Genomic DNA, 13,743 nt, shown 5'->3' on the forward strand with positions numbered 1-13,743 from the left:
AGCATCAGTGGCTGTGCCTGAGGTCAATCTGGAGCACCTCAAAGCGTGTGGCCATGGATAAGCCCACAACAGAGCAGATGCACCCCTGGAGGGACTGCAGCCATGGGTAAGGCCATGTTGGAGCAGGTTTACTTCTGAAGGGACTGTGGCTGTGGGTAAGGCCATGCTGGAGCAGGTGTATCTCTGAAGGCATTGTGACCCATGGAGAAGGCCACACTGGAATAGGTCCACCTCACAGCCACTGTGGTTGTGGATAAGTCTATGCCGCAGCAGGTGTACTTCTGAAGAGACTGTGGCTCATAGATAAAGTTCCACTTGGAGCAGGTACACCCCTCAGGGACTGCAGTCTGTGGATAAGTCCAAGCTGGAGCAGGGGCAAGGGAAGGAGTTCATTGCAATGTTAAACCCTATGGTCTGGTCCAAAGGGACCAGGGGTGGAGATTGTAATGGAAATACCTTTAAATTGTTGTAACTTAGGATTTGAGTTGCGTGTTACAGGAACTACTACAGCAGGAACCACCCAAACCAGTGGAGGGCAAGCCTTACAAGAAGCAGTGTAAGTGCAGCAGCGACCCAACCTGAGCTGGCTTTGGTGCCCAATAACTCCACGCAACACAGCATCTCTTCTGTTCTGAGTGACCACCATAACAGATGGAGCCCAAAGTCATGGACTAAATGAATTCAATGGACATTTTGTGGATATTTGTGGACATTTTATGGGCATTTTATAGACATTTTACAGGGGTGGTCCATAGACTAAGGGAATGATATCTGTGTAATATATCAAAGGATGGGAAGGAGAGGGGTGGTTAATGAGGTTGTATTGGATAGTGTGGTACCTGAGCATGATGTAAATGGTATGGAATAAGGGGTGAAAAATGTGCTGGTTTTGGCTGGGATAGAGTTAATTTTCTTCATAGTAGCTAGCATGGGGCTATGGTTTGGATTTGTGCTGAAAACAGTGTTGATTACACAGGGATGTTTTAGTTATTGCTGAGCAGTGCTTACACAGAGTCAAGGCCTTTTCTGCTTCTCACACCACCCCACCAGCGAGTAGGCTGGGGGTGCACAAGAAGCTGGGAGGGGACACAGCTGGGACAGCTGACCCCAACTGACCAAAGGGATATTCCATACCATATGATGTCATGCTCAGCATATAAAGCTGGTGGAAGAAGAAGGAAGGGGGGGACGTTCAGAGTGATGGCGTTTGTCTTCCCAAGTAACTGTTATGCATGATGGAGCCCTGCTTTCCTGGAGATGGCTGAACACCTGCCTGCTGATGGGAAGTGGTGAATGAATTCCTTGTTTTGCTTTTCTTGCGTGTGCGGCTTTTGCTTTACCTATGAAACTGTCTTTATCTCAACCCATGAGTTTTCTCACTTTACCCTTCCGATTATCTTCCCCATCTCACCAAGGGGGAGTGAGCGAGCAGCTGTGTGGTGCTTAATTGCTGGCAGAGGTTAATCCACAACGGTCTGTATTACAGGACTTATCAGAAAAGAATACATACCCAAGTGACAACAATATATTGAGCTTGAGGATACAGAAAACACAGCAGCTGCAGCAATACCAGGAATCTTTTGGGGGAGCATGTATACTTTAATTCCAAAGTGCATGTCCATTTTGGCACTATTCACTCTGGAAGAGTAATACAGGCATTTCTATTTTATCCTACACGTGAAAACCTACATTAGCAACATTTTTAAGAACAGGTTTGAATTAGTGGCCCATGGTTGTGACACCATTATAAGACTCTCTAAAAAAAAAAAAAAGATAGGATTTTGGAATGCCTCTAATCAATAAAATTGTAAAAAAACATCCTCTGGTATGTTCTTTCCTCCTGCTAAAGTCTCTGAAATGTGAAGGTAGCTATTACAATAGGTGGAGCCATAACCTGCCAAGCAGCAGTCATGGAGAATTTTGTAGGCAGTTACTTCTTCTGATCCCTCTCCTTTTTCAGTGTATTACACCTTGTTTTGGTCATAGGCTTCCCCTGGCTTTCATTAGATATAGCGTGTATGTGGCCAAAATTCAATGTTGGATACCAGTTTCACATCTGTTACGGAGTAGTCCAAGAGTCTGTTATTTTGGCACCTAAATTATACAAATCCTAGTTTTTAATAAGTTGCAAATTAAACTTGAATTTTAATTTATATAATAGGAGAATATGTGAATATAATCAGGCATAATACAGAATTAAAAATATTAAACTGCTAGCAAGTGAGGATTTTTAGACTTTCTGTTATTTCTTTTGTGCATTATAGTGGGAGGAAGCTGAGCTTTTGGCTTTAAAACTTCTGGCTGGCTTAATCACAAAAAAAACCGAGTCCCCCTAAAGTGATCCAAAAGTAAAATTGGGAAAGATTGTAGCTCTTCAGTTTCCTCTCTCAGCTGTATACCAAGTCAAAGCTATAGTCTACAAACAATAACTCTGACAACATTGACTAAAGGTTTTAATAAGCTCTAACAATGGGCAATATTGCATAAGTACCACTTAACATACATTAATCCAATGGCTGTAAAGCAGTGATTGCAGGGACCATTTACTATGCTCTTAAGAAACAAAATGGAGTGACTCTTTAAGAAAATACCTGATAACTCATTTTACCATCATAAAATACTGAAAGGTTTTTTTTTTTTTCTTATTTCTTTGACTGATGCTGCACAGATTTTCATAATTAAAATTGCATGACTTCCACGAGAAGTGGAAGTGTTATTTTGTGGAGCAGCAGATTTTTCTTTCTTTCTTCCTCTTTCCTTCTGATTATTGATGCATTATTGATCCAAGATCCATGCTTGTAAAGTGCAAATTATTCAACATCTTCAGATTTCTAGCTTTGGTAGGAAAGAAATATCAGACCTTACCGTCACATCATGTTAACTACTACCTTGGTTTACTTCCACCCTCAGATCAGCAACAGATATCTCACAAATATTAAGCTTACAAGTTAATATTTCCTAAAACTTGTAATCTGGTCTCCCACTTATAAGAAGATATATTTCGAAGAAGAAGAGACAGCATTGATATAAGCTCTAATACATACATATTTCAGAACAGTGTTCATTAAAATCATATTGGGATAGGTGCACTGGGGGGAAAAAAGCAATTTTGCAATTAGAAAATGTGATATTGAGTTATAGATCTTGCAGCTTGCAGGCATTGTTATGTATCAGTGGTGTTCAAAGGTTTACACAGGACTTGTCCTCATAACTACAGAGAGCTGCTGGTCACCTGACGGGAGATTTCTGTTCTGCATCAAATGCAGTTAAACACATTCTCGATAATTACATAAGAACAAATATTATAGTTACATAAATGGTACATAAGTGGAAGAGGAAACAGTATATATTAACTAACTACACAGGAAGTACCATAGAGTTTTTGCTATCTCATGCTGTTACTAATATCAGTTTTCATATAATATACAACTCCTTTCTAAATCTCAAGGTTTACAAGAGAAGAATTAAAACTGATTTTTCTGATTCCTAGATCTGACGTTGAGTTGCAGGAGCTCTTAATTGAAAGCAACATAAAATTTCAAACCCTAATAAAAGCTAATCTGCAGTGCCCAAATCCTCAGAGCAAGTAAATTAAAATAACTATGCCCAACTTTAATTAAGTGACATTGTCTCAAATAACAATCAAGGGAAAAGGAATATATTCTACAATTTATTTTGTAAACATATTTACTCTTCTGTTAGGTGGCATTATTCCTCCCAGCAAATGTAACATTCTGTGGGATTTACCTCTCAAGAATTATTCTTACTTGTCTCTCCTGCAGTGAAAGGGAGAACAAATAACTTTTTAAAATTTTGCTAGCAATCTGAAAGTTCCTCTAGGCAACACCATCATTATGTTAATCAGAAAACTATTTCTATACTTTTATAGTTTGATTTCTTTAAAAAACCATAAATAAATAAATAAATCTGTCCATTCTGTGCTATTTTTATAAGAAAACATACAGTTTGGAAAATGCTTTGATGGCTTTGATAACAATCAGGAATACAGTTATTGCCACAAAAAAGTTTGGCAAAAAAGGACAGTTTACTGAGAAAATAAAAATTGCTTTCATAGATGCACAGAATCATATAGGTAGGAAGGGACATCTGGAGGTCATCCGGTCCAACCTTCTACTCGGAGCAGGGCCAGCTCAGGTTGCTCAGGGCCTTGTCCAGTCAGATTTTTTTACTATCTCCAAGAATGGACATAGTAAAACAAACTTACAAACTTTCTGGGTAATCAATGCATGAGTTCCCCAATAATGAAAAAAAAACTAAAAAATATCCTAACATCTATTCAGAATTTTTCATGTTGTGACTTGTGCCTATTGTCTCTTGTCCTACTACTCTGCATCTCTGAGAAGAGTCTGGCCCAGCCTTCCCTGTATGCTGTACTGTAGCTGAGGACAGCCATTAGCTCTCCTCACAGCCTTCTCTGCTCAAGACTGTACCAGCCCCGTTCTCGAAGTCTCTTCTCTATATCATGTGCTACAGCTCCATCACGGGGGCCTTTCGGGGTCTCATTTCCCTATGTCACTGCAATTCTTGTGCAGGGAAGCCCCAAAGCACAGTACTCCTGACCACACAGGCACCAAGTAGATGGAAAAAATCACTTCCCTCAAATAATTTATAGAAGTATTGGTACTTCTATTAATATTACTCATCATATTTCCATAATGTTTTGTTCCTACAATAAATAAACATACATTTGTAAATAAATAAATATGCATTGGTTTGCACATTCACTGCCATATAAATATACATTTCTAACCTCCCAATATGATGTGGAATCGTGTAAACAAGGTGCTACAGTCAAATAGTCTTAATTTAGGATTGGGCAATTTAATGAGATGAATACTTATTATGCCAAAGCATTTATCTTATCCAAAAATGGAATCAGGTAGATAATAATTTCCTATAATTCTGCAAACTAAAATTTAGAACTTTATTTTAGTAATCAATGACTGAGCTTTGACAATGTTCCATGTCCAAGGAAGTAAAAATAGAAAGAAACAAAAACTTTCAATGGATTTTTAAATGATGTCCTGGCAAATCTTAATATGAATGCCAGCATGAATCAAAATTCCCTATACAGTTAAACCATAGAAAAGTCAGCAAAGATTCCTTTGTGCCTCATTTCCATTAAAACAAGTAATTTATGAGATCCTATATAGAGAATATAATGCTATAAATTCTGCAGAGTGGTTATCGAATATAAGGGTATTTCAAGCTGTAACTTGAGAGAAACAGAATTGTAAGGAAACTGATGAAGAAGTATAGAGGGTTCAGCAAATGATTATATTTGAATGCAGAGCTGTTCAAATTAGTTAATTACAAATGATGGTATGAATCTGACAGCTCTGTGATCTCTTCTAATATTTCATTAAATCAATTTAAAATTAACATTTTTTTTCCTGGTTTATTTCAATCTAAGTGATGTCAAAAACAAGTGTAGGCTGTTCATCCTACCATTCTTTCCAATGGGGTTGGAAAATCCTTTAAAGGTACTTGCATTCAGAAATATTCACCGAATATGTGGATTAATAATTCATTGTGCTTGGAGTTATTACATAAATCTTGTTCCATAAGCAGGATGACTGAAGCTTTTTGAATAGTACAATGCTAAATAACAGTGACAGTTCCAAGTAAAATAATAAAGAAAATTAGCTAGCATGCATAAAATGTTTAAGATTTGACATGACTAAGACAAAAACCCAAACTTTCTGCTACTTTACAAGTCCTCATGAGCATTCCATCGCTAAGAAATAGAGTAGACTTAATTGAGAGCTTTTAGTCACAAATATTCAAAAAATTTTTATTCTGGATGTGCTTAGAGAATATATCATATTTAGCATCCTGTTTATATTATTTGAATAATAAAAAGAAAGAAAAGCTTTCTGAGCATATTGTCGGGAATGCTTCAGGTAGGTAGATGTGGTACAGAGAGAAGGTCCTGTCTGGATTGCTGATAGCCGGGCTGCTTGAAACTTTAATTTTTATGCATTGGTTTAGACTACAATCAGGCTAAATATTTTACTTTCCACGAGAATTAGGACAGCCATAGAGGACTTTTTTATTCCCTATACTGCAAATTTAGTTAGTCATGATAATTTAATGGACAGTGAGGCCACACAATCTTATTATCAAGGCTCCCCTTCAGCAACTCCTGGAGTGAATTGTCATTCTCAATAGACAAGCTACCATCCCAATTTGCATCTCACATATAATATTCTCTCAAAAGGGACAGGCATATTTAGCCTTGGAGGTTTATATATCATCAGTCATAACACATAATGTCTTATCCATTTTATTCATCATAGACTTTTACAAGTTCAAGCTGTGCATGCATGCTATTTACTACTGGTAACTTCATGCTCCATATGCAAAGGTTTTTTTCAGATTGTAAACAATTTTACCTATTTCGTTTTTGCTGGTGGCCAGGGATAAATATTATGGAATGTCATTGATTGCATATTTGCATTACACATCCTGTTTAAACACAGCTTCATTTCTTCTTTAATACCCAAGAGAAAAAGTAGAAATGTCACCGATCCCATAAGAGTCATGCTACTCTCCAGGGCTACGTTTATACAGCGAAGTGAAGGTGCAAGTACTGGTCACAGTGGTAGCAAAAAGAAGCGGAAGAAGCTGCAACATTAGCTAGCAAATTGATGCAGACAAGTCCCCAGTAGGTCATTCCCAGTCTTCACTGACTACTTTGCCATCACTGTTATCCTCACCTACATTAACTTTATGAGTGTAAGCACAGACAGGTATTTGCTTGCTAAAATCACACTTTTGTTTTGCAATGCTTGACTATCTCCTTGACTTCAGTCTAAACTAGGAAAAATAGGGTTTGGGACCCTGCTATTGAAACTATTTGTCTTAAGCCTTTCTGAATGGCTGGTTAGAGTATGGGGACACAAATGGGGTCACCGGGTATTTCGAGACCTGGCAGAATTCTCTGTGGGAAGAGTGTGCCCTGCCTACATACCTTACTGTGCAATTTTAACATGGTGCTGTGTAGCGCACTGCTGTGAGCTGTTAAACTCTTCCCACCCTTTGCCTTAGAGGCTGCTCCATTTCAGGGGGATATGTGATTCTTGCACTAGTTTATATCTCATAAATGAAAGCTTCAGCAGATGGCAAGATCATCACCAAGATGATGTGCACTTTCAGGACATGTGGCATTCTTTGTTTGCTATTATGTAAGTAATCCAGAACTGCGGAAAGATACCTGCTTCTTCCTTCAACTGTCCTCTGAACCTCTCTTGAAAGAAGACAGAGCATATAAAGCAGGGCTATTCTCACAGGCTGCAGACTTCTTGGTTCAAATGTTTCCTTTACCAGCAGTCACGCACTGCACTTCACTAAAAGTGTCTTATTTCAGTTCACCTTACTGTCTAATGAACTTCTCTGGTTTTGACTACTTGTATTCACTAACAGTAGTTACAGAGAGAAATACTGGATCAGTTTAAGAAAATAATTATAATAAGCCACATTCCATTACTGTTATTAACTGAATTTGCCCATTGAGGGTTAACAGTTAAACCATTTCTTTTATATCTGAAAGAGATGATGATAGCCTTTGAAAAGCAAATTAAAATAACTAACAAACTCAGCATATTCACTTATTTTGAATGTCATTGTAGTCTTTAGAGTTTTCTAGTCACAGTCTACAAGTTTGTGCTGCTGAAAGAAAAAATAGTTAAACAGACTGGAATGTTTTTGAGACAGTTTATTGCATGAACTTACAGTACAGAATTGCTTATATGGACAATCATAAAAACGACCTCTACAGTAATGCTGACTAAAAGCAATTTACTCATTTGAAGCTTACCAATGTAAAACTTCTGTTAAACAAAAAGCCAGGCTCAGGTTCAACGGGATTTAGTCTTGAGAGTAAACACATTAAAAGATAGATGTATTTTTAGTAAAAGGACTAGGATAGCGACCTGGCTGAGCCAAAAAGATGTTTTATGAGAAGATACTCAACCTACCTGTGTCTCAGGTTTCCCAGGAAGATAAAGAGGATAATAGCCTTTTTGCCCTTACACTGGATTGTGAAGCTTAACTCATGAAGAGCCTTATCCAAAGCCATTAAAGCCAACAGAAATCTCTCATTGATTTTAATGAGCTTTTGTTCAGGTCCTTTACAAGACAGCTGAAAGACTGCTGTTGACTTCAAGCCCTAATTTTATAAAGCTCTTTCATATCCTCAGCTTGGAGACATTTGGAAACATAGAAATGTGGTAACAAGAGTATTATATTTACCAAAGAAATCCCCATAAGATAAAATTGATTTTATTTTTTTTTTTAATTCTGAGAGTTCTAGTCACTGCATATGTGTACATCCAGGAATATATATATATATCAGTTATTGTATGCACTTATTAATAACTGTTTCTCAGACACCCTTACATGTTTGTTGTATAACCATCTCTGCACTGCTGGATGCCAACTCTACACATTTAACCTGGACAAAGTACAGTTTATAATGACTTTTCCCTTGATTTAGCCAGGGTGTCAGATCCAGAATATAAATTGTCTCTTTGTTTTTATGCTGGTATTTTCCTGGCTGTGCAATCAAAGACAATAACTGATCTGGTATAAAGTTAACGCTTTAAAATCTTTAAGAAATTTGAAGCAGCAGAGGAGTTTAGTACTTGATAATTTCTTTATAATGTGTCTCCTGCATTTCTAATCTAAGAAAGCAGAAGCATTGTCAGGAACAGTAATGTTACATTTCCTATGCTGTCGAACTACACCCTGTCCTGGTTTCAGCTAGGACAGAGTTAATTTTCTTCCTTGTAGCTGGTATAGTGCTGTGGTTTGGATTTAGTAGGAAAATAATGTTGATAACACACTGATGTTTTTAGTTGTTGCTAAGTAGTGTTTATACTAAGTCAAGGATTTTTCAGCTTCTCATGCCCAGCCAGCAAGAAGGCTGGAGGGGCACAAGAAGCTGGGAGGGGACACCGCCAGGACAGCTGACCCAAACTGGCCAAAGGGGTATTCCATACCATATGACATCATGCCCAGTATATAAACTGGGGGAGCTGGCTGGGAGGGGCAGATCACGGCTCGGGAACTAACTGGGCATCGGTCAACAAGTGGTGAGCAATTGCATTGTGCACCACTTGCTTTGTATAGTTTAATTCTTTTAGTATTACCGTTGTCATATTATTATTATCATTATCATTGTTTTTCATTCCTTTCTGTCCTATTAAACTGTCTTTATCTCAACTCACGAGGTTTTTTTTTTCCTGATTCTCTCCCCCATCCCAGGGGTGGGGGGGGAGTGAGCGAGTGGCTGTGTGGTGCTTAGCTGCCGGCTGGGGTTAAACCACGACACACCCTCATAGTAAAAAGGCCCCCCAGAATAGTAAAATAACCAGAACTGAAAACAGAAAGTAGAAACTTTAAAAAGTGGTATCATAATTATATAAGCTATTCATTATTACTTTCCTGTAGCATGCCAATTAAGGAATGCTAAGGTAATATCATAAAAATTTGACTTCATTCTATAAGAATTTGAAAACAACAACAGCCAATTGAGTAGAAATCTCTATTCTAGTCCAGGTAATTGAAATAAATTTCCAGCAATATGTAAATTTTTATCCCCTTAAATAATAGTAAAAAGATGCAAGTTCTCTGGATATTTATTGGCTTCTATTCAAGCCAGCTATTTTCAGCTTTATGAATGGCTGACATGACATATTTCCAAACTTGAAACACAGCAGTATCAAAGCAATAGTATTATATAACACCTGCCATTCTGTATTACACAAAGCATTCTTTTTTAAAGACAACGTGCAATAACCATGCGCTATGTAATTTAGTCCAATATTCTGGAAGGATAATTAATATTTCAGTTTTGATCATATAGAGAGTTAACAGCATTTCTAATTCAGCACTACCCACAGATGTCCTGTTATTTTTGTAATATCAGTTAAGGTATTAATTTTATTCAAAGACATGACTAAGCAGAAAGGAAATATTAAACCTTTACAAATCTTAGTTAAAACATTTTCATTTTATTTACACACTTCAGGAAAATGTCTCTCTATGCCTTAACATTCCAATTTTAGTCCTATAAAAACCATGCAATAACAAGAGATAATATAATTTATTTTATAATATTTTTATCAACTAAGTAAAGATAATTTAATCTGTCAAGGTTTTACATTTTAGAAATTCATATCTCTCCAAAGGTGCATCTAATTTAGAACTTGATTGGTATCAGGGTTTTTGCTTTATCAACCTAACCCATTAGGCCATTATGCATATTGTTATTCTCCAAGAGAAAAAATGATTCTAACATCTGCTCTCAATCTGGTTTTCCATAATTTCCTTTTATGCCCCATGTAACTCATTAAGCTCATCTACAAAAAATTACTGTGTCTGACTGTCTACACTATATATGCCTTTCTACTATAAGATTGCACGAATATTGAAAAAATGGTAGCCTACAACATAATCCACCTTAAAAATACGTTATTTTTACTGAATCTTTTGATCCAAGAAAATATATCTGGTTTTGCAAGTCAGAATTGTGACACACGTAACATTTAACCTAATCTCTTAAGTGACCTATATTCTAACAAACTGAGAAAAATGGGTTCATGTCTTACCATTGTGCATTCTGTTCCTTATGACGGCTGCAGTCTTATGAGAGAAAAAGTGTTTACCTTCCAAATGGCTCAAAGAGAGTGATTTTAATATTTTAATTCACTTGTGCAAGCCACCTCCAGAGTACAGCAGACAGAGGGGTAGAAAATGTCCCAGTAACCTAAAATCTAACATGTGTGTAGAATGGAAAAGAAGCTAGAGTCCAGCGTGTCTTTCTAAATAGACTTCCATTTTCTTCTACAGAGGCAAATTTTATTATTCTCAAGCTAGTTTCCAGCCCTGTGATCTCTTCTGCCCCCTTTTGCCTACATTCAACGATTGCTGCTTTAATTTAATTTCAGAGGAAAATACCTATCTATTTACAGCAGACTTGTCCATAATGTATTCATCAACACAATACAAAGGTCATTCTTCCTGCAGAAAGCTGAAGAATTCACTGTCAAAGACTGTCTTACTAGCTCCTGAAAGGTGCCGCTGCTGTAAGAAAACTGACATACTAGCCAATGTTAGCTAGCACCTGATGACTAATGTTAGGTCAAAGCCTAGTGAAAGTGATTTTCTAATATTTATAAACATCACTGAATTGAGTAAAAATCTGAGGGTATTTAGATTTACCCCAACATGCTATCTTGCATGAAAGCTGCATGGTGCCTACCTTGAGGATTTTACTTGTATTAATTTCTGTGTGAGCTGCTGTAAATCTGAAACCAATGCCCAACAGCTAAAGTTTCCTTATGCTCTGAGTCTACATTGGCAATATATTTGTAAGTGAAAAGAAGATTGGTGGCTTTATGACTAAGATTTATCTTAGGAACAGAGAGTGAGACAGAGAAGAAAAAGCCTACTAAGGGAGGAAAGAGATACCTGCACAGGATAGACTGAATTAAATCCTGCAGGAAAGAATCTCTAAAACTAGAAGTTAGAAATCTTAGAAGATAGTAGCAGGAAAATAATAATGAAAAATAGCAAGAAATACAAGCACAAAAAAAGTGAGACAAACCAAAAGAGAGTCAGTGGCATCACATACTCCAAACCAGACAGCAGGCCTTTTTTTGCATTTTTTCCTGAGAACAAATTATTTCAAGTTAATAATTGGGCTAACTTCCAGAAGCCAGACAAACTTATAAGGTCCTTGCTGTTGTTAATTCAATTAGAGTCAGTGGGGTGACTTCTGTATGAAAAAGGTATGAAACGCATAAGGGTGGAAAAATCCAGCCTTGACAACTTCCCTCTGACAACCAGTGGTTTTTTTATAATATTAGAAGAGTATTATCTCTTAAAGACACATGTCAAAAACCTGCATATAGAATAGGGCAAAAAGGATTTGTATTTCCACAGCAGGATGCACAGCTCATACAACTATTTCCTGTATGCTAGATTAAGTTAAAACAAGAACAGGAATCTACACAAAGTGTAACAAAACCAAAACCAAACCAAAACTGGAGTGCAGAGAAAGCATTTACTGTCTTCCTGATGAACAAATGCACACTTTTACCAGTCAAGAAACAGATTTTTCAGGTTGCGTTTTGTCTTTACTCAATATGAAAATGGCCCTATACAAAGAAAATTTAAATATTTATTTTTGGGAAAGTTTTGAAATATCTCTACCATTGTCCACAGACCAATTTAACAGTTAACACTTACTAAGCACAGTTACGGTTTCCTAATTCTTTATCCCAGCACTGGCGCTAAAGCAAGACCGAGCTCCCGGGAGGGAACCATTCCAAATTACATCAGCTGGCAACATGTCCTCAGGGAGCATCTGTCAGCTACAGGGAGCTGGCTCGCCCTCTGGCTACTCCTCCAGTACATCCCTCCAAATTTAAAATCTCTACCACTTCTCCTTCCATGTGGGGGAATAAAAGGAGTCTTTATTCTTTTTATAATAGTTAAGAGCAAACTCAATCTCCACTGACCAAGATATTTTACAAAGTCTAATAATTCTGACAAAAATAATAAAAATACAATCACGATCAATTCATACTTGCTGTGTTGCACAAATGACCCAGGAGACGTGCACTGCTTTTCAGTTGCAAAGTGTGAATGATATACAGAGAATTGACTTACCGGGCCAAAAGCATTGCTGTCAAAGCTGTGTCCATGGTGATCACCTTCCACCCAAATATGCCCGTGTGGAACTTTCACGTATTTCTTTTTGTATCCAATGGTTCTAAAAAGAATTGCAAAAATGGCTAATCAGTGAAAAAGAAAAATTTACAATGTTTTGTCAGGAAAATTCACATATTTATGGTTTTGGAATTTGACCTTGCATACCATCCAACACTTGTTAAAAAAAATCTGCGCTGAAGTCCTTTAGGCTTCAAGAGTGCTACTCAAGTCAAAATACATAATTTTGTATGAGCTAGTTGCACTATCAGGGCCTGTTTACTACATTGTTTTGGCAGAAATCACATCACAACAAGAGACTTTTCAGTTAAATATAATTAAGGGATTCTTATTTCCATCTCTGTAGTAACAATTCTTTGAACCATCAGATTTTATCTCAGGTAAATGCCAGTGGACATGTTGCAGTCACATAAAGATATTGCATAGAGAATGTTTTTCTTCTGGGGTAGCATTAGCTACTCATCAAAAATAGTCTGGCATATCTGAACTGGCCTCAGATTCAGAGCTTGGATTCCTGTAATGCTTATGTCCTGGGGGGTAGGATTTCTTCAGCTGTAACAAGCTAAACAGGATAAACTTAAAGGAAACCTCTAAGAGAAGGCCAAGTGCTGCAAAAAAATTACATTGATGATTCAAGCCACTCTCCACAGAAATTCACACTGAAGCAGTGCCTCAGCATGTCCTGATATTACAAAAATTACAAACTACAGATGAGTCCTAAAGCTGAGGTGCAGAGTATGCAAAATTCCTGTATTTAGTTCCCGAGTAGCTGTCATTTTCAGAATTCCAGTCTGCCTTCTACCATACACTTTTGCTTTCTTTCAGATGGGATCTGTTACTTGGCAATCATTCATGCAGAGAAGTGATTTTATCATGCACACCGAATTATTACCATGATGAAGCATTTACAGATGGGACTACGGATAGTGATACCTCTTATTTTGTTTTGGATAACCAAGTCCGTCCATAGACAGAAACAGACTT

At 37.2% G+C, this 13,743-nt stretch overlaps 1 protein-coding gene across 1 annotated transcript in view; it reads right to left on the minus strand.

The window, feature by feature from the left end:
• Positions 1–13,743, minus strand: part of IMMP2L (inner mitochondrial membrane peptidase subunit 2) — a 475,319-nt gene that overhangs the window by 90,345 nt on the left and 371,231 nt on the right. Inside the window, exon 5 of the mRNA XM_050914864.1 lies at positions 12,700–12,802. Coding sequence (XP_050770821.1) covers positions 12,700–12,802 — 103 coding nt within the window. The remainder of the gene's footprint in view (positions 1–12,699; positions 12,803–13,743) is intronic.

This window comes from Gymnogyps californianus, chromosome 1 (genome assembly GCF_018139145.2).
Source record: "Gymnogyps californianus isolate 813 chromosome 1, ASM1813914v2, whole genome shotgun sequence".
Taxonomy (NCBI): Eukaryota; Metazoa; Chordata; class Aves; order Accipitriformes; family Cathartidae; genus Gymnogyps; species Gymnogyps californianus.